This window comes from Anguilla rostrata, chromosome 9 (assembly GCF_018555375.3).
Source record: "Anguilla rostrata isolate EN2019 chromosome 9, ASM1855537v3, whole genome shotgun sequence".
Classification (NCBI taxonomy): Eukaryota; Metazoa; Chordata; class Actinopteri; order Anguilliformes; family Anguillidae; genus Anguilla; species Anguilla rostrata.
Window position 1 is genome coordinate 3,008,471 of NC_057941.1, and position 19,030 is coordinate 3,027,500.

At 54.5% G+C, this 19,030-nt stretch overlaps 1 protein-coding gene across 11 annotated transcripts in view; it reads right to left on the reverse strand.

The window, feature by feature from the left end:
- The window catches only part of rapgef6 (Rap guanine nucleotide exchange factor (GEF) 6), a 105,370-nt gene that overhangs the window by 47,485 nt on the left and 38,855 nt on the right, over nt 1–19,030 (reverse strand). The window contains exon 1 of one of the 11 annotated variants that reach the window (XM_064349805.1): nt 17,948–18,115. The exons of 9 other annotated variants lie outside the window; for them this stretch is intronic. Coding sequence is in view for 1 of the 2 variants with exons in the window: in XM_064349804.1 (XP_064205874.1) it covers nt 10,765–10,818 (54 nt within the window). In the remaining variant the exon portion in view is untranslated. Of the gene's footprint in view, nt 1–10,764; nt 10,994–17,947; nt 18,116–19,030 lie in introns of those variants that run through there. One more of the 11 variants, XM_064349804.1, reaches the window with a different exon arrangement.

Here is a 19,030-nt window from a genome sequence, read left to right on the forward strand (position 1 = left end):
GCAGAAAGCTGAGCGAAAGCGCGATTAGCCATGCACAGCCACATCACACCAGCTCAGCTCAGCTCCAACTTCCTGTACAGCTCTGCAGACAGGCCAGCCACCCCAACAGCAGCAAGCGGCAGTGCAGTGTAACGGGTAAGGAGCTGGTCCTGTAGCCTAAAGGTCTCAAGTTCAATTCCTGAGTAAGACACTGTCATTGTACCCTTGAGCAAGATACCTCACTTGCATTGCTTCAGTATATATGCAGCTGTGTGAATGGATGCAATGCTGTGTAAAACGTTGTGTAAGTCGCTCTGGATAAGAATGCCTGGAATGTAATGTAATGTAAAATCAGAGCTACCCCGACACAGTCGGCGAACGCCAGGGGCGTTTCAAACGGAAGACGCCGCAGAGCAGTGTGAGGGCGTCATCACCAGGTGCTCCACCTGAAGGGCACCTGGGAGAGCAGAGAGAGGGCTGCTTCACCCTCACACGCCACACACCGTATCTAAGGGCTGCTTCACCCTCACACGCCACACACCGTATCTAAGGGCTGCGATTTCTTATCTAGGACTGCAACAGGCTCCTGACATTTACCCAGAGCCCAACACCTCCCGGACCAGCTGCCTCACAACGCTGTCTCTTACACACACAGGCACACACACACACACACACACACACAGGCACGCCTTTCACACGCACACGCCCACACACAGGCAAACGCACATGCACACGCACATGCACACGCACACACACACAGGCACACACACAGGCACACGCACAGGCACGCACAGGCACACGCACACACACACGCACATGCACACGCACACACAGACACACGCACAGGCGCACACGCACACGCACACAGACAGGCACACGCACATGCACACGCACATGCACATGCACACACACACACACACACACGCACAGGCACACGCACAGGCACACGCACAGGCACACGCACAGGCACACGCACACACAGACACAGACACAGACACCCACACACACATTAACTCAAGCTAATACACACACACACACACCTCCATCCCCCAATAAAAGCTTTCTGGGATGATGTCCCACACCACAAGCTTCACGGTCGGTTTATTTTCTCTACTTTATTTTCTCTACTCGTGGACCTTTAAGTTAGAGGATGATGTCATAATCAGAGACTTCCTGAGGTGGGAGGGCCTGTGGTGATTGGCTGTTACAGCAAGAAGGAGAGACAGCGTGGGGCATAAAGACATGAAAACAAGCTTTGAACAGCGCGTCCGATGCAAGCCACACCAGGACCAAGAGCGTGCACGTTTTCAGCAGGAAGGACACTCACATTTCCTTTTCTGTGAACAACATAAATGCTCTCTGAGCAACAGATCAACAGAGAAACGCGCAGGCTGAGACAAGAGTCTGTCAAAAAAAAAACCTGAAGAACACTTGCGGTCAGATTTACTGCAAAATGCAGCTACTCTGCTACACAGAAATGTCTTAACGCAAGCTCACTTCACACCACTGCCCCAAAAAAAAAGCACACCATCACTTTGAAAGAACTGCATTACACAGCATCAAATCATCGATAGTTAATTTGCCATTAGCTGGATTGTGTCATATCACTGAAGGCCCCTGTTTAGCACACTTCAGCTAATCACAGTCAGGTGGCAACTGGTCTGGGGCCAGGGTCTGCGGTTTTTTTGACCTTAAATACAACAACCACTTACACAAAATAAACCAGGTGAGATAGTTAACTATGTAATCAACTGCTTTAATTGATCAATTAATGCCGAGTAAAACAAAGCCAGCAGACCTCGGCTCTCAGACCTGGTGACCCTGTCTAAGTGCTTAGCTTCGCAGTGCCCTCAGATGACCACCATACAACGGCAATCAATACTACAGTATTTTTGTCTTTTCTTGGAAATGTTCTATTCGCCGAGGTAAAACGCCCTGAAAGTTACCTGGGACGAGAGCGTCGACACACACGGAGAGCGCTGAAGCTAATTCCGCGGCGCTCTTAACCAGCAGCAGCACCGCATTAAGGCAATCGATGCTAGCGTGGCGCTTTGAAGCTCCCGTGTTCTGTCCCAGCCGTTACATTATTAATGCCCCGCTCACTGTCATTTCAATAATAGCATGTCTATAACCAGTCAGAGGGGACGAGACAGACGGGAGAGGCCGACAGACACAGCCGCTCGAGCACTGCCGTCTCTGTTAAGGGCCTAAGCCAGCGGTCCTATTTACTGCACTCAGAATCGCACCGCAGCGCGAGCTGTGGCATCCCAGATTTACTGCCGATGGGACAAATAATCAAGAAAACAACCTAATTTTTTGAAATAATTGGAAAAAATAATCCGAACCTTAAATGAGAAATACTGTTGAGGCTCAGGGACAATAATTCAGCATCTCTGAGAGTCAGAAACGCAGCGGTGTGGAATCCGGCTCTGCTTCGATGTCCGTCTCCGTTTCCCTACTGCAGAGGTCAGAGGTAAAGATGGCGTCTGTCTCGACCACGCCCTCTCTCGCATGTAGCACGGAGCTCGCAAAATAAACAAAGTACAGCGTCTGCAGTAACGCAGTGAGCAAGCCTTCCGTGGCAGAGACCAGCTGAGTGCACAACGCGGCACACAGGAGGAGAAGGCTCAGCACGCGTGCGGGCCGGTTCCTCAAAAGCACGACGGCGGCGTGTTTCTGAAACCGTCTGGCGCGTGTCTGACTACATTTCACACACGGGCAGCACGCCCCGTCTCTCACCACGCCGCCAAACTCAGAGTTCAGAGCCGCTGGCAGGACGAATCACAGAGGGCTTCATTCTCCCTCAGCGCCAACCGGCCAAATAAAACCCTGAGCTCCACGGGGCAGGACAGCGAGGGTTTCGTCGGCTGAGCCGCCCGCTCGAGGGAAAGCCAGAGCGACGGACCGCGGGCGAACGAGTTCCGCCAGCCGGCTGAACACAGAGCCGCCAAACGGGCGCTCGAACGCTCAACGAAGCCGCGGCCATCTCCAACCGACGCCCCGCCATGAGCCGCTCGCGCTGCTCGCTCTGCTTCTGATTGGCCCGAGGGCGGCTCCGGCGATGAGCCCGGCTCAGCGCTGCCATCCACTCTGCTTCTGATTGGCCCGAGGGCGGCTCCGGCGATGAGCCCGGCTCAGCGCTGAACCGACTGGGACGCGGTTTCCAGGCCTTTCTGTGGCCGAACAGCGACAGAGCGAACGGGGAGAAGGGTCATCATCAACCGCCCTGTCCAATCTGGGGAGCGTGTGCTTGTGCTTACCGTCTCAAAACAAGGCAGGCGGGAAGGAGATCGGGGGCAGAGGGGAGCAGGGTGTAAAAGAAGCCCCCCTCCCCTCCCCTCCCCTCCCCTCCCTCGCCCCCCCGCTCCCCCGAGGTTATTGAAAAGCTCACTCCAAAATTAGCCCGAGCAGACAGCAGTGATCAATGGAGGCCGGTGTCTGGCGGGCTTAATGGTATTAGCAGAGGGGAGCGCAGCGGTGGAGGTCTAACACATTAAACCTGCCTGGCTCGTGTGCTCCTCAAGAGCCCCCCATCTCCCCCCTGCTCCCCCCTCTCCCCCCCAAAACCTGCCTGACCCACGTGCTCCTCAAAGACCCCCACTCTCCTCCCTGCGCCCCTCTCCCCCCTCACTCAAACCCCCACCTCCCCCCTGCGCAGGGGCCGCTCTCCCCCCCCACCCCCTCCCCAAAACGGGTACGCCTCAGGCACCCAGATAATGACATTGGTGGGAGGGGAGGGGGGCTTTCTTTAATAGATATCCACCGGTCACCCACAACCCCCACCCCGCCCCAAACTTGAATGCAGGGCTCTGGTAGAGACCACGGGCAGGGAGGGAGGAGGAGGGGATCTATAAGCAGGGAGGGAGGGGGGCTTAAAATGAATTGTGCTTGGAATCCAATGTGACAGGCGTGAAGGCGGCGGACCGTCCAATGAGAACGCACTGCTGTGCTTCGGGGGCGGGGTGGTGGGGGGCAGCAGGAGGGTCTGCCAGGCCCTGGCACCACGGTCTGTGATAACTCAATCAAGGCCTGGGAGGGGGGTTGGGGGTGGGGAGTCATTTTCCACCAACAGCGTCATTCCGCCTGCTAAAATGAGCACAGCTACAATAAACACAGGTCTGCAGCTACATCAGGAGGCGGCGGCTAATGCGCCGATCCCCCATAATGCATCAGGGGGCAGCAGCAGCAGCAGCAGGTCTCTCGCTCCCTAATGAACAAGCAGGGCTCGTTTAAACCTGCAGACCCGTCTTCACTGTAGCTGAACACCGGTGTTCAGGCCCCGGAGTTTCACCGCGGGTATAAACAGGGGTTTCGGAGGCAATGTGTCAACGCGGGCTAAGTGGTTGGTAAAAACCGGCGCGTTAAGCAGAGGAAATGAACCGCGCGCGGAGGGAGAACGCCGCGCCACGCCGGCGGGTTTTTACGGCAAGCGCGGCGACATCGGCGCTCACCGGGGACACATCGGGCTCCTTTAGCCGCTGAAGAGCGCGCTAATTCGCTCTGGTTTTTAAAGATCCAGCCCATAATGCCAGCGAAGCAGCTGACGAGGCCCCAGTAAAGCTATCGTCTGGATTTTACACCCGCACTGAAAACGACATCAGGTAGATAAGATGCATGTTACTGCCCGGTGCTTTAAAAGACTCAACTCTTCCAAATAATAATAAATAAAAGCAAGGGCTGCTATTTACTGCAACTAGTAAATGCAGCAAACACACAGGGCATGGCATTCGCTAGTGAACGCTGCACTCTAAGAGGAGATTTAGGAAGCAAAGCCAACTGCACATACACTTAAAGCGTGATGTAATATAACCATATAACGTACGTCCATATAACCACATTATATAGGCTATATGTTTATAACCGTGTAACTTAAACGCATTGAGCACCTGCCAGCGTTGCAGGAAGGGAACCGTTGGCAAACAGGCAGCATCACGAGCGCTCAGAGCGACGCCGGTCATCACGAGCGACGTGCGCTAACACAGATACACAGCACCCTGCACACGGGAAAGGGCCCCTGCAGGCCCCACAGAGCACCCTGCGCACGGGACAGGGCCCCTGCAGGCCCCACAGAGCACCCTGCGCACGGGACAGGGCCCCTGCAGGCCCCACAGAGCACCCTGCGCACGGGACAGGGCCCCTGCAGGCCCCACAGAGCACCCTGCGCACGGGACAGGGCCCCTGCAGGCCCCACAGAGCACCCTGCGCACGGGACAGGGCCCCTGCAGGCCCCACAGAGCAGCGTGGAGCTCAGACCGAGATTCACGATCTGCAGGGGGGCCTCGTGTGGCGCAGCCCGTGCGCTTCCGTGCTCGTGCGACCCACGTGGCGGTTCGAGTCGACGCCGACCTTGCGCTCCTCTCACTCTCTCTCCTCCTAGTTCTTCCTGTCTCTCTAGACTGATCTGTCAAATAAAGCTGAAAAAGCCCAAAAAAAAACATTTTATTAATAATAATAATCTGCAGACAGGGCAGACTACAGGCCACTGCGCTGGCGTCGCATATGCCACCTGGCATTTTTGGCGCCTTCCCAAAACCCGGGAGTCATGGGGGCGTGAGAGGGGGTGACCGGCCAGATCGGCGGGCACCCACAGCCTGCGCTGCCCGGGTTCGGTGAGCCCCCACAGGAGGGTCGTGGTGGCAGACTGACTGCACCTCTGTGCATATGGTGGCAGACTGACCGCACCTCTGTGCATATGGTGGCAGACATTCTCAGACACGAGCTCTGTGTACAAGCTCACCTACGCACAGGCCTCTCTCTGATAGGCAGGCTGGGCTAACAGAGGAGGCTCCCTCATTACACAAGCACACAGGCCCAAAACTACGCGCCTACAATACAGCACAAAAAAGGAAAGAACATTTACTCCAAAGTGTGTGTGTGCTTGTGCGTGCGTGTGTGTGTGCATGTGCAAGCAATAAAAATATGTTCATATGTCTGAACATATGCCTTCTGCATATGCCACTTTCAGGACTGAAAGTTACAGTATAATTAGTGACGTCATTCTCTGCAGAAGAGGGTTAATTAAATTGCCTCTCTCCCGTTTCTCTGGAAATGAAGTTGTGCCACGATGACGTACTGCACGCCTGTCGGTGTAAATCCCCGGCCCTTGTTTACGACTGAATGGATCACAGAAATTGATCATTTTCATTTCAAGGGTAAAAAGAAAAAATAGAAAAATAAGAACTTCCTGCTGGGTGTTTCCTGAGACCCCCACCAGTGCAGTGATGCATCTGCAGACCATATTAATATTCATGAGGTATGATGATGCATCTACAGGCTGTGTGAATATTCATGAGGTATGACAGTGGAGTCACAAATGAGCTCCTCCCCCCTCACCCCCACCCACCCCCCTGGCTCCCAGTACCACCACAACACAGGACCACCAGAACCAGCCAAACACAGAACCACTAGAATCAGGCAGCCCTGTCTGAATACAGTACCGCTTCAACACAGAACCACCAGAACCAGCCAGCCCTGAACACAGAACCGCCTCAGCACAGAACCACCAGAACCAGCACCCTGAACACATGTAACCACGACTCAGCAACTGCCACATGAACCAGCATCTAGCACCTGCGACGGGACCCACGGGTCCAGCGGAGAACAGGTGAGCGAGCCCGTCGCTGATAAAAGCTCACGCTTGGCCTGCCAGGAAGGACACGGACGGGCAGCGCGTCGTATTTATAAACGCCCTTGAGAAGCATCCAGAAGGGCTCTCTGTGCAGCCCCAGCGGTGGGGAAATCAATAGCGAGCACTAAGATGATGGAAACAGCTGGAATGGGGAACGCTGATGAAATATTATCACTCGCCCTACCATGTGCTCCACCATAAACAGCTTGTGTATCATGGCATTGAAACAGCTTTTTTCCACCCCCACCCCCCCCCATTCCAAATCTATAAAAGGATGGTGTCATGTGATCTTCTGAAGACCGATGACAATAGAAATTATGTATGGATGTGAGAACCACGAGACTCCAGAGGGATTGAGGCATTGGGAAATTCTTATTTTAAATGTGAAATAATGCCTAAAAAGCAATAGTGGGTGAGAATGCTGCCCCATTGTTTGATTTTCTCTCTTTTTTAGTATTATTACTGTGGAATGTTCCCGAGGTTTCAATGAAAGAAATTCCAGTAGATTTCCGATTTCTGTAGTTGAGTGAACATGAACTGATGATCAAACTCATTTTGAGTTGAAATTCCTCTCTCTGTCTCTCAGGTCACATTTCCTGAAGCAGAAGCACTAACATTTATAAAATGAATAGTTAGAAAAGGAACAAGTGTGTGTGTTTGTGTGTGTGTGTGTGTGTGTGTGTGTGTGTATGTGTGTGAGAGTAATTCACATGTAACATATATTAGCTCAAAGCTTTGCATGTTGCAAAGGCTGCATCACTAAAACATTATTAATATGTCCAGTAAAATATTATTAAATGCCTAAATCACAAGCAATATCAAACATGGCCGCTACAAGGCCCACAACACAACACAAGAGAAAATAAAAATAATACGATGCATAATTTAGGTTTTGCTTTTAACATCTCAATATTATCCCAACGGCAGTGAGAGCTTTTAGGCCCCGAGTCCTGGGAGGTGTAGGGTTTCATCCGGACAGGAAGCAGAGGCGATAGCGATCGATGGGCTGTGCATTAGGCCCCACGAACACTTCCCCTCCCAGAACTATTACTCTTCTCCACACAAACGCTCCCCTGCAGGACGGGGCAGCGCTAGGCCATCGGATTCACATAAAGCCTGCAGCAGCAACACTTCCAGCGCCAGGCCAGCGCAAATCCATCACGCGCCGCTCTCCACTCCCCTCAGCTCTGAGCTATGGAGCCCACACCCATATTTTAAAGTGCAGACAGCTACATTCAGGGGAAAAAACCATAGGTATTCATAACAAACAGCACTCTTAACAATTTACATAACACGGCTTTGCTTTACTTGGCATAAGTTTGACTTTATTTGCTTATTACTAGACACCAGAATAAGTGTGTTGTGGGGGGGGTATATTAGCATTTGCCTAAAAGAAAGGGCGCGTTGCTGTTAGATTGAATGTGCCCCGCGACCAGCAGGTGCAGGAGTTTGGATGAGGAAGACACCCACCCCCCCCCCCATTTAGCACAGCAGGCACGCGGCACATGTCTCAGTACGGGCACCCCACGCCCCCCCCGCCCCCCCGCCAAATTATTATTCACACGACCGCCAGCCGGCTCATTACCGCCTAACTTCTGCAGCACCATCGATCGCTGAGGCACCAGGATTAAGCACTCTGCACCTGAGGGAGGGGGGAAAAGTTTGCCAAACATTTTTTTGTCTGCTTACCCCCCCCCACCATCCCCCACCCCAAATCCCTGCCCCTAATATCCTGAACCCCCCACCCCCCCCCTGAATCCCTGCCCTAATACCCCTGAACCCCCCCCCCGAATCCCTGCCCCTAATACCCTGAACCCCCCCCCATGACAAGAAAAGCTGGCTAAACTGTGGAAAACATCTCACAAGTCAACGTAATTGCAGGATTCCTGACACTGGCTTCTTCCTCAGAAGACAGCGGCAAACGGGGGAGAATGAATGCTAATGGTAATCAGAAAGCCATTAGCAACACTGCCAGGAAGTTCACGAGCGCGCCAACCTAGGATATGGCTGACCACCAGAAAACAGGCAGATATGGGAGATTGCCCTGCTCCAAAGAGTAACAGCACAGTGGAGCATTATGGGAGATTGTTCTGCACACAGAGTAACAGCACAGTGTAGCATTATGGGAGATTGTTCTGCACACAGAGTAACAGCACAGTGCAGCATTATGGGAGATTGTTCTGCACACAGAGTAACAGCACAGTGCAGCATTATGGGAGATTGTTCTGCACACAGAGTAACAGCACAGTGCAGCATTATGGGAGATTGTTCTGCACACAGAGTAACAGCACAGTGCAGCATTATGGGAGATTGTTCTGCACACAGAGTAACAGCACAGTGTAGCATTATGGGAGATTGTTCTGCACACAGAGTAACAGCACAGTGCAGCATTATGGGAGATTGTTCTGCACACAGAGTAACAGCACAGTGCAGCATTATGGGAGATTGTTCTGCACACAGAGTAACAGCACAGTGCAGCATTATGGAGATTGTTCTGCACACAGAGTAACAGCACAGTGCAGCATTATGGGAGATTGTTCTGCACACAGAGTAACAGCACAGTGTAGCATTATGGGAGATTGTTCTGCACACAGAGTAACAGCACAGTGCAGCATTATGGGAGATTGTTCTGCTCACAGAGTAACAGCACAGTGTAGCATTATGGGAGATTGTTCTGCTCACAGAGTAACAGCACAGTGTAGCATTATGGGAGATTGTTCTGCTCACAGAGTAACAGCACAGTGTAGCATTATGGGAGATTGTTCTGCTCACAGAGTAACAGCACAGTGTAGCATTATGGGAGATTGTTCTGCTCACAGAGTAACAGCACAGTGTAGCATTATGGAGATTGTTCTGCTCACAGAGTAACAGCACAGTGTAGCATTATGGGAGATTGTTCTGCTCACAGAGTAACAGCACAGTGTAGCATTATGGGAGATTGTTCTGCTCACAGAGTAACAGCACAGTGTAGCATTATGGGAGGGAGAGAACGCGCGACACATTATCGCCACGGAGATCATTAAGTCCTCGCGCGTCCCGTAAAGAAGACGAGCACGGAGGAAAATCCTGACACACACATCTGCTCCAGGGGCGACAGCTTCGCGCCCTTCCAGCCGCGCGGCACGGAGAGACAGCGCCTCGCTTAGCGCCAGAGAGTGTGCGCGAGAGGTGGCACTTCAGCGGGAACAGGTCACGCTCCCGGCCGGCTGTGGTCTGCTTCAGACTGAAGCAGAGGCCAGGGGGACGGAATGAAGCAGAGGCCAGGGGGACGGAATGAAGCAGAGGTCTGAAGCAGAGGCCAGGGGGACGGAATGAAGCAGAGGCCAGGGGGACGGAATGAAGCAGAGGCCAGGGGGACAGACTGAAGCTTCTTTCCTGAGTGACAGTATCGTATTATAACAGATGCGTTTGGGGTAGACCAGAGATGGCCAGAACTTGCGAAGGGGGGTGTGGGCATAGCATCTGTCTGTTTGGGGTGCACCCTGCCCTGACAGGACACTCGCTGTGGTGGGACGCGGGGTTGGGGGGTGGGGCACAGACCAGGCTTATCCAGAGCCACACACCAGTCAGAAATACCCGCCCGGGGAATTCGACTCAACGTCTACACAGAGTACGCAATCAATCAAGCCAGTACTGACCCCATGACCCCTCCCATGCCAGCACGGAGACTGACGCTCATGCATATTCCAAAACCTCGAGGGGGGGGGGGTGCATCTTCCCCTGTAGTACTTTGCCCAGCATACAGAACTGTCTACAGAACTTCAGAGGGAAGCAAATGTGCAACAGAAAAACACACAACGCCATTCACCTGATATTAGCATGTATCAGCAGCAGTCCACAGACCTGTAGCTTAGCATGAGCTCAGCACAAGAGTGCAGCACTAAACATCAATCACTTCTGCGCACAGATACATAAGACATTTACAAACTAAAAAATTGAAGCTAGTGAGTGAATGAGTGAGTGAGTCAATGTGTTAGTGAGTGAGTGCGTAAGTGAGTTAGTGAGTGAGTGAGCGAGCGAGCGAGCAGGCGAGCGAGTGAAAGAGTGAATGAAGACAGCAGAGGCACAATGATCTGGAACAGGGCACAGGACAGCAGGATCAGACACAGAGCAGGCTGCTCAGAGCAGCTTGGGGAAGAGATCACAGCATCACTTACTTTGGAGGACCACGGCTGCAGACAGTTGGCATAGCAACGGACGAGGAAAGCCATTTCCCAGGCAAGGGGGAGGGAAAGTTTCCCCTTTCCGAACGAGGAGAGAAAAAGAAGGAGAAAAAGCAGAGGAATACGCGGCGATGTCGACGGGAGAGTTTCTGTCGCCCCGCTGCACGGGAGTCACAGGAGCGCCGCTCGCCCCCACCGCCCGGCGAGAGAGCGCCCCAAATCAGAGCAGCTGTCAATCACAGAGGAGCTCAGCCCCCCACCCGCCCCCCCCCAACTCCGCTCCGTCTCAAAAGCGCCCGAATCCCCAAAACTGTCCGTCAGCGGCAGAGCCGGGCGCCCCGAAACGCAGATCCCAGGAGAGAGAGAGGCGCCGCGGCACCTCGGGGTCCAGAGCAGGGCTCCCCGCCGCCCAAACTTGTTGAAGCAGGGTCGTGGCGCGGACCCGAGGGTGTCGCTGGCCCCCCCCGGACGCACTCGGCGAAAGCGGAGACGGGCTGCCTCATCAGCGGCGGCGGCGGCGTCGGTACGGTCCACGGCCAGCGGTACAGCGCGCTGCTTCCTGTCCTCCCAGAGAGCGAGCCAAACTCCTCAGGCGCTCCCAGCGGCAGCTGCGGTCACGGCCGCCCCCCCCCCTCCCCTGCCGTGCCCCCCCGCAGCGCTCAGCGTCTCCGGCACCGCGGCTGGTTCAGCTGCACACCCGCGCGCTAACGTCTAACGATATCGCTCGCTCGCTCTCAGCGCCCCACACACCGCCGGGCTCTGCAGCAGCACCGCGTCCGCGCTCAGCTCGTCCCCTACCGCTGCCTCCGCGCGATTGGGCGCTCCTCCGCGCGGCGGAACCGCTAATAAGGAGAGGGAGGGAGGGGAGGGGAGGGAGGGAGCGAGGGAGGGAGGGGAGGGAGGAGAGCGGAGCAGCAAAAGGATGACATCACCTGAGCGGGAGGCGCGGGGAGGGAGGGAGAGCCGGGGAAACTGCATTAGCCCGATTGGCTGTCTGGCAGCTGGGGAGCAGAGGAGAGACGGGGGGAATCTTTATTGATCAGAAAACAACATAAACCTCAGAGTCTTCTCTCCCCCCCCCCCCAACCTCCGCGCCCCTGCCACGACCAGGAGGGGAGGGGGGCAGCGCAAAAGGAAAACACGACCGCGTAAATAAGCAATAATAATAATAATAATAATTCAAAAAATATAACGCGCGGTCCGCATGCATCTTCCCGAGCAGACGCCACCCGTGCTGTCAGGTCTAACGCAGGGAAATATGCAAATGTATGCGTCTGCACAAAGCCTGGCCTCGCCGCAGCTCAACAGGGCGTGCGGCAGAAAAAGGACCATAATGCACAGGGTGTGATCGCTCCCGGGGAGCCGCGGACAGGCGGACGGACGACAGACACGCAGATCTGTGAGCCCAACGGCACGGCAAAAACAGAGAGCAGAGCGTCTCGTCTGTCCGCTTCCTGCACCCTGGAGGAAAGGCGACGCTGAACGGCGTCTGATTGCCGAAAGCAGTCCTGAGAACACGCAGAGCGCGCTCGCACATACGTGCACACCGCCTGCGCTCAGGACTGAGTCTTTCAGACGCTTCACAGTTAAACCAGGCGCGGAAGAGGAAGAGAAAAGAGGAGAAAGAAACATGAATAAATCCAAGACCCATGAATTGCATCACATTGCTAATTCACAAGCAGGGACGTTTTTTTCAATTGCGCACAGAATGCATCTGCTGCGCTCAGCCAGGGCGCATGAGCGTCTGTGCGCTCTAACCAGCCTCTGCACCAGCGCGGTGATGGGGACTCAATTCTATTTCCTCCACGGTTCGCCCTCAAGTAAGGATGACATCATCCCTTTCAGCGGCGGCCAATGGGAGGCGAGCACATGGAGCTCTCACGGGAGAGTGTTGTGTGTAAGAAAGTGCGCTCCGCAGAGTGTCTGAGCCGCGCGCGGTGTGCGGGGGGGGGGGGGGGGGACGCCTCGCCGTGAGCTGCTTGGCTGCACGGTGGGGAGGGGGGGTTCCCCTCCTCACCCCCCCCCTTTAATAAAAGAATCTTCACCGGGAGGCTCTGTGCCAGCTGAAGACACCTGTCACTCAGAGGCAGGGGGGGCTGCAGTGGGGTCCGTGGGGGCGAGAGGACTTCCTCTCATCTTTAATTTAAGCTGGGGGCGGAGTTGACCAAGCGAACCGCAGCAGCCCATGATGACCCAACCCCCGCCCCCACCATGCGAGGTTCGGTTCTGTGGCGGGTCAGCGTGCGGGAGGGAGGGGGGCGGGAGGTGGCAGCCTGCGAGACGGCGGGCGGGGGCGAGCAGGGGGGGGGGGGGGTGGCGGCAGGGCGGGGGGGGGCAGCAGGAGGGGCGGAGGCGAGCTCCCTCAGTGGAGAGATGGAGAGCAGGATGCACATCCTCTGTCTGCTGCCTCACCTGCGTCACTCGCCACACAAACCCCCAGAGCTGTGCCCAACGCTTCCTGAGAGAGGCGCTTCTGACAGACAGCTGCCTGCAAGGGGGGGGGCGAGGGGGGGGGCCTATCTGTCACACGCTTCATAAACAAACACGCCAGACCACATGTGCAGAGCTCACGTCAATCAGCCAGCAGCGGAAGTTTCACTGGCTGTGAGCTGCGGTCGTGTCGATTCCGGCGCTCTCTCAAGCGAGGAGTATCAGCGGCAATGTTTATAACGGCACACGATAGGGGGGGGGCGCTAGGCTGCCACCGTGTTTCCGCTGCCTGCTGTTTCCTGTGCAACAGACTCCTGAAATGCGCTCAGCTGTGCTGTACTGAGCTGGGCTGCACTGTACTGTTCAGTGCTGCTCTGTGCTGTGCTGTGTACAGCTGTACTGTGCTGAGTTTTACTGTGCTGCTCTGGGCTGTGCTGAGTTGGACTGTGCTGCGCTGTGCTGCTCTGAGCTGTGCTGTGCTGAGTTGGACTGTGCTGCTCTGTGCTGTGCTGTGTACAGCTGTACTGTGCTGAGTTTTACTGTGCTGCTCTGGGCTGTGCTGCTCTGCTCTGTGCTGTGCTGAGTTGGACTGTGCTGGGCTGGGCTGTGCTGCTCTGAGCTGTGCTGAGTTGGACTGTGCTGCTCTGAGCTGTGCTGTGCTGTGCTGTGCTGGTCTGGTCTTCACTGGGGTAGCTGTGCCTCAGGTGCAGGTTCGGCTGTTGTTGTTATTCCTCCCACACAGGAATTCCTGTCTTTTTCACAAACCCCTCCACCCAGTTCCTCTGTGGAGCCGGGGGGGTCAGGGGGGTCGGAAAGGAGAGAAGGGGGGGCAGGGTAACCCCTCGAGGAGGGCGGGCTCATTTACGGGGGGGCTGGATGCAGAGAGCAGGAAGGCCCCCCCCCCCCCCCCGCGTGCCCCCCCCCCTCAGGTCCAGTGCTCCCAGAAGCCCCGGCAAAAGCAGGCTGATTACAGCATCAGAGAGATCCATCTCGCTAAGTGGGATGAAAATATGAGCCGTCCCCAGAGGGCGAGGGGGGCTGGGGGGGGGGTGCAGGCAGGTTGTCATCTCTGCTGCGATGATGTAATCCCATAAAATTAGCAACAGTAGCAGCAGCAGTGCCAGCAGCAGAGGAGGAGAGAGGCTACAGCGCTGCAGGGCCGCCCTGGGACCCCCAGAACCAGGGCCTTAACGTACCCCCCTCTACCCCCCCCACCTCTAAGAGGGCACGCTGCTACGAGCAGGGCGGGGTGGGGGGGGGTCAGCAGAAAGTGATGCCTCCACGTTCCTGTCGCCGCGTTGCCAACGGCAACCTGGCGCGAAGGCCCACCGTCGCTGTGCTGGTGGGGAAGGGGCTCGCGCGGGTCCAACGTGGCGGGATATAGATCCCCCCCCCCACCCGCGCCTCCACTAGCTCGTAAATCATTCCGGGGCAGCAGCGCCGTGGCAACAGGCAGGGCGAGTCCCCAGAGACAGACCCTATTAGCCAGCGACCCCCCCCCACCCCAGCCCCCGCCCGTGACCTCTCACTGTGACGGGGGGGGGGGCAAATTAAGCACCTCGGAGGCGGAGTTATGCCCGAGAGCTTATGAGGTGCTCCCCAGCCAATCAGGGAAAACGGATTGCCATCTCACCATCAGACCACCAACAGCCTATGGGATACAGACCAAGAGATCAGTCTACAGCATACAGACCAATCGAGATACAGTCCTAGACGGCAAACAGACCTGAGATCAGCTCGCATCAGACCTACAGCATACAGACCAAGAGATCAGCTCATACAACCATGACAGACCATGTTAGATCAGCCTAAAACAGCACAGCAGCTACAGACTGACAATGAGATCAGTCTATAGCATATGGACCATGAGATCAGCCTACACCATACAGACCATGAGATCAGTCTACAGCATACAGACCATGAGATCAGTCTACAGCATACAGACCATGAGATCAGTCTACAGCATACAGACCATGAGATCAGTCTACAGCATGTTAGATCAGCCTACAACACATGGACCACAAGATCAGCCTACAGCACACTGACAATGAGATCAGTCTATAGCATATGGACCATGAGATCAGCCTACACCATACAGACCATGAGATCAGTCTACAGCATACAGACCATGAGATCAGTCTACAGCATACAGACCATGAGATCAGTCTACAGTATACAGACCAAGAGATCAGCCTACAGCATACAGACCGTGAGATCCGTCTACAGCATGGACCAGGGATGGACCGTCCTGCTCCTGGAGGGCCGGTGGGTGTGTGCAGGTTTTTGTTTCCACCAATAACCTTGGCTAAATGAGCTAACTGGCTAACACGGACTGTGAGATCAGTCCACAGAATATGGACCATGAGTTCGGTCTACGCTGTGGACAGACAGTGAGATCAGTCTATCTGCACAGACAGACATCAGTTGAAATCAGAAAGCTAGCGCGTTTCAAATAGCACCTAATCGCCTCTGTGCACCGCTTTTGCAAAAAGCGTTTTGTGTGGAGAACTGAATGCACGCTGGCGCGCTTCCGCACCCCCCCCCCCACGCAGGAAGGGGACAGCAGCTGCGGTACGAGCGCCAAGCGAAGCGGAGCAGAACGACGGCGATGGGGAACAGAAACTCGCCGGCTCTGGAGCGGACGCTTCGCTGCTCACGTCGCTGCACGCAGACGGAAACGCAGACCGCCTCTCGAGACTCGAGCTCAGCGGCGCTGAGGACGAGCAGCGCAGCAGACGTCCTGACAGGAAGTGCGATACCGCAGACTGCTGACGCTTCCTGTCCTCTTCGAGCAGCGTGAACACTGCCGCGCGCGGCCGCGACTCGCTGAGCGCTGCCCTCCTACCCCCGCCACCCCCACCCCCACCCCGATAACAACCGTAATCAGTTATCAATACGGGAGCAGCTCACGCCCCACAGCCCACACCGCAGAGGAGGCATCTGAGCAGCTCTCTGATTTTCCGTTTTTGGGTTTTTCAAAAGCTGCACCAAAAAAATTCCCCACAGTGCTTTCTTGCTTTCTCACGGCTGGGTCTTCCACTTCGTACTCCGGCCGTTTCCACTTCGTACCCGTCTTTAAATGAATCAGAACTTTGCTCTAAAAACCTTCCGTTGCACTTTTAATCAGACCCGGCAGACACGGCGGGCTCCTCCGCGGTGTCGATGCCCTGCTTCTGGTCTCAACACCTGCAGCACACCGGAATCTCACAGGAAGTGTGGGTTAAGACTCAAAGAGCCGCAGTCATCCGGAGAGCATTCAGAAACGCAGAGGTGACATGGTGGGCAGCTGCTTAATATTTTTACCTTTAAATGAATTAAAAGGACTGACATATGAAGAGTTATCTGTCCAATGAATCAGTCCCTCTCCCTTGAATCTCGTAACGTTACATCTCCAACCTCATTTGGATCCATTCATCCATCAATCCATCCATCCATCCATCTCCATCAGTTTGTCTCAGCAACTGACAAGTTCAAAGGTTTAAATCAAAATCCCAACTGAAATCTGTTCTCAAAAAGGGTTTAGTAGTTTGCCAGTCCAAATTATGAAAAAATACAAGTGGCAAACCGGTAGGGATCCAGGGCGCTCCTGATGGCTAAGTTAAAAGCCTTTCCTGGAACATGACGAGAACAATTTGAAATGTGCTGGACCTACACGTTGTGGCCTGATGGAGACCATGCGATGCCGCAACGCGTAGGTCCAGCATGTTTTCATTTTTTCTGAAACTAAACAAAAAAAGGTTGTTGTTGTCTCTATGGTAACAAGACGCCAAACTGCTGATGTTTACAGTTGTGAAAACATGGTGGCATCCGGTGAAATTACTGAGAAATAGGGAAGGAAGCTATTTTAAATCTCCTTCTCTCGAATTAAAATTAAATCCTTTTTGTTTCAGTGTCCTTCAGTCACGTAAACGAAATGAACGAAAAACAAGATTATGATCTAGCCCAGTTAAACAGACGCCTTACACTGATGGCACGGACGAAGGCATTTCAGCTATTTTAGGATGTCGGCTAAACGGTTCACTGACTAAATCAACCCCATTCGTCCCTACAGTTTATCACCTTATGCCTTCATGTTCGTCAACACCAGACAAAAAAATAATAATAACAAGACCAGGTCAAAACCTAGTATATGGCTGGACCGGCTGACCAATGGTGTAACTTCATAACTAGGCCGACCAATGGTGTAACTTCATCACTCACTCAGTAACTCACTCACAGTCATTCGCGTTTGTAGGGCTGGCCCCGCTGTTGCGGTCCAGCCAAAAAACGTGTCCATGACAATGAATTTCGATGCTCCGTCTGGTTTGTCCAATCAACACAACACTGCGCAACACTGCCCGCTGTGCGGCGCTAACCTGAGCTAACGCACGCTACCCTACGTTAGCTCACTGCCCGTTGCGCTGCGCTAACACATGCTAACCCACGCTAACTGCACTAACATGATACCCTTTCAAAGGGTCAAAAGTGGCTGTGCAGTGCAGTCACTCAGAGAACGATACAGCAATCGAGTGCTCAGTCACAAAGTTTCCCCACACCTGGATATCAGAGCAATATAAACAGACCAGAATAAATCCCCCAGGGCACAAAGTGAGAAAGAAAGAGAGGCAGCGTAAGAAGGAAACAAGTGTGAAACATTACTGTACAGAATGATGACTGAAACAGTACTCTACAGCATGATGACTGAAACAGTACTCTACAGCATGATGACTGTCTCCAACATAAAAAAAATTAAAAAAATTTCACTCACCAGAAACTAAATGCTTCAATTCTGCCCTCTATGATTCATCCTCGATGGAACAAACTCAACAGTTTAACCGATAATTAAGCTCTTTCCACGTGAAAGGTCTGGGTTTCTAAACTGACAGAACGTGAGAAGCTGCGTACGGTTGCCATCACATCACCGGGCTGTGTTCCAGAGGGCGGGGGAAGGGGCAAGGAAATCTCACCAACTGTCGGTGACGAAGTGTGGAGCAGACAGATTAGGCAGGAGAGTAACTGAAAGGCAGAGGAGTGATTGTATCGGTAGGGGGCAGTCCCCTCGGGGGTGTGTGAAATGAGTGAGCTCCTCGCGCACATGTGCATTTCCACCTGTGGGGCTTTTTGTACACGCGTTTGCTCTTTCAGCTAAATGCCAAGCTAAAGCCGCTCAGCCACGAGCAGAGAGGCACGGCACGCCGTAGAGCGATTCAAACACACAAAAACAAACGCTTCATTTTCCAGGAAGAGAAATGAAAGAGAAATACGCTTCTTTTTTCCCTCCGATAACTCACCGACAGGCAAACTCAAACGCGGCTCCCGCGTTCAACGCTAACAAACAGTCTGACGCTAATCACAGGGCTCCTACAAAGCCCCGCCGCGGCCGCTGGGTAAACTAAAGCCCGGCCTGCGCGTTCGCGCCGTGTGCGCTCCACGCTAGCGGAGTTTTAAACCAGCAACCCCGACCCCCCCCCCCAAATCCCCACGCGTACGCTGCTCCCGGCCTCTGCCCCCCCTCCGTCAGCTGTCTGACAGGCTCCGTCTCTCGGCAACAGGGCACGGGGGGGGGGGGTCAGAGCCTTCCTGAGCAAAACCCTGCCAGCCGGCTCGCTAACCGCCAACTCCAACCCGCCGCTGCCGCTGACAGCTGGAAGCTACGCTCCGCGGAACACGGCGCCTTCCACGAGATTTCTGCTGGACTACCCCCCTGCCGCCTGCCCCCCCGCCCGCCGGCCCTTTGGCAAACACGACCGTACCACAGTCTTACTGCTGAGAGAGGGAGAGAGAGGAAGAGCCAGGGACAGAGAGAAGTAAACAGAGAGAGAGGGAGAGACAGAGAAACACAGAAAGAGAG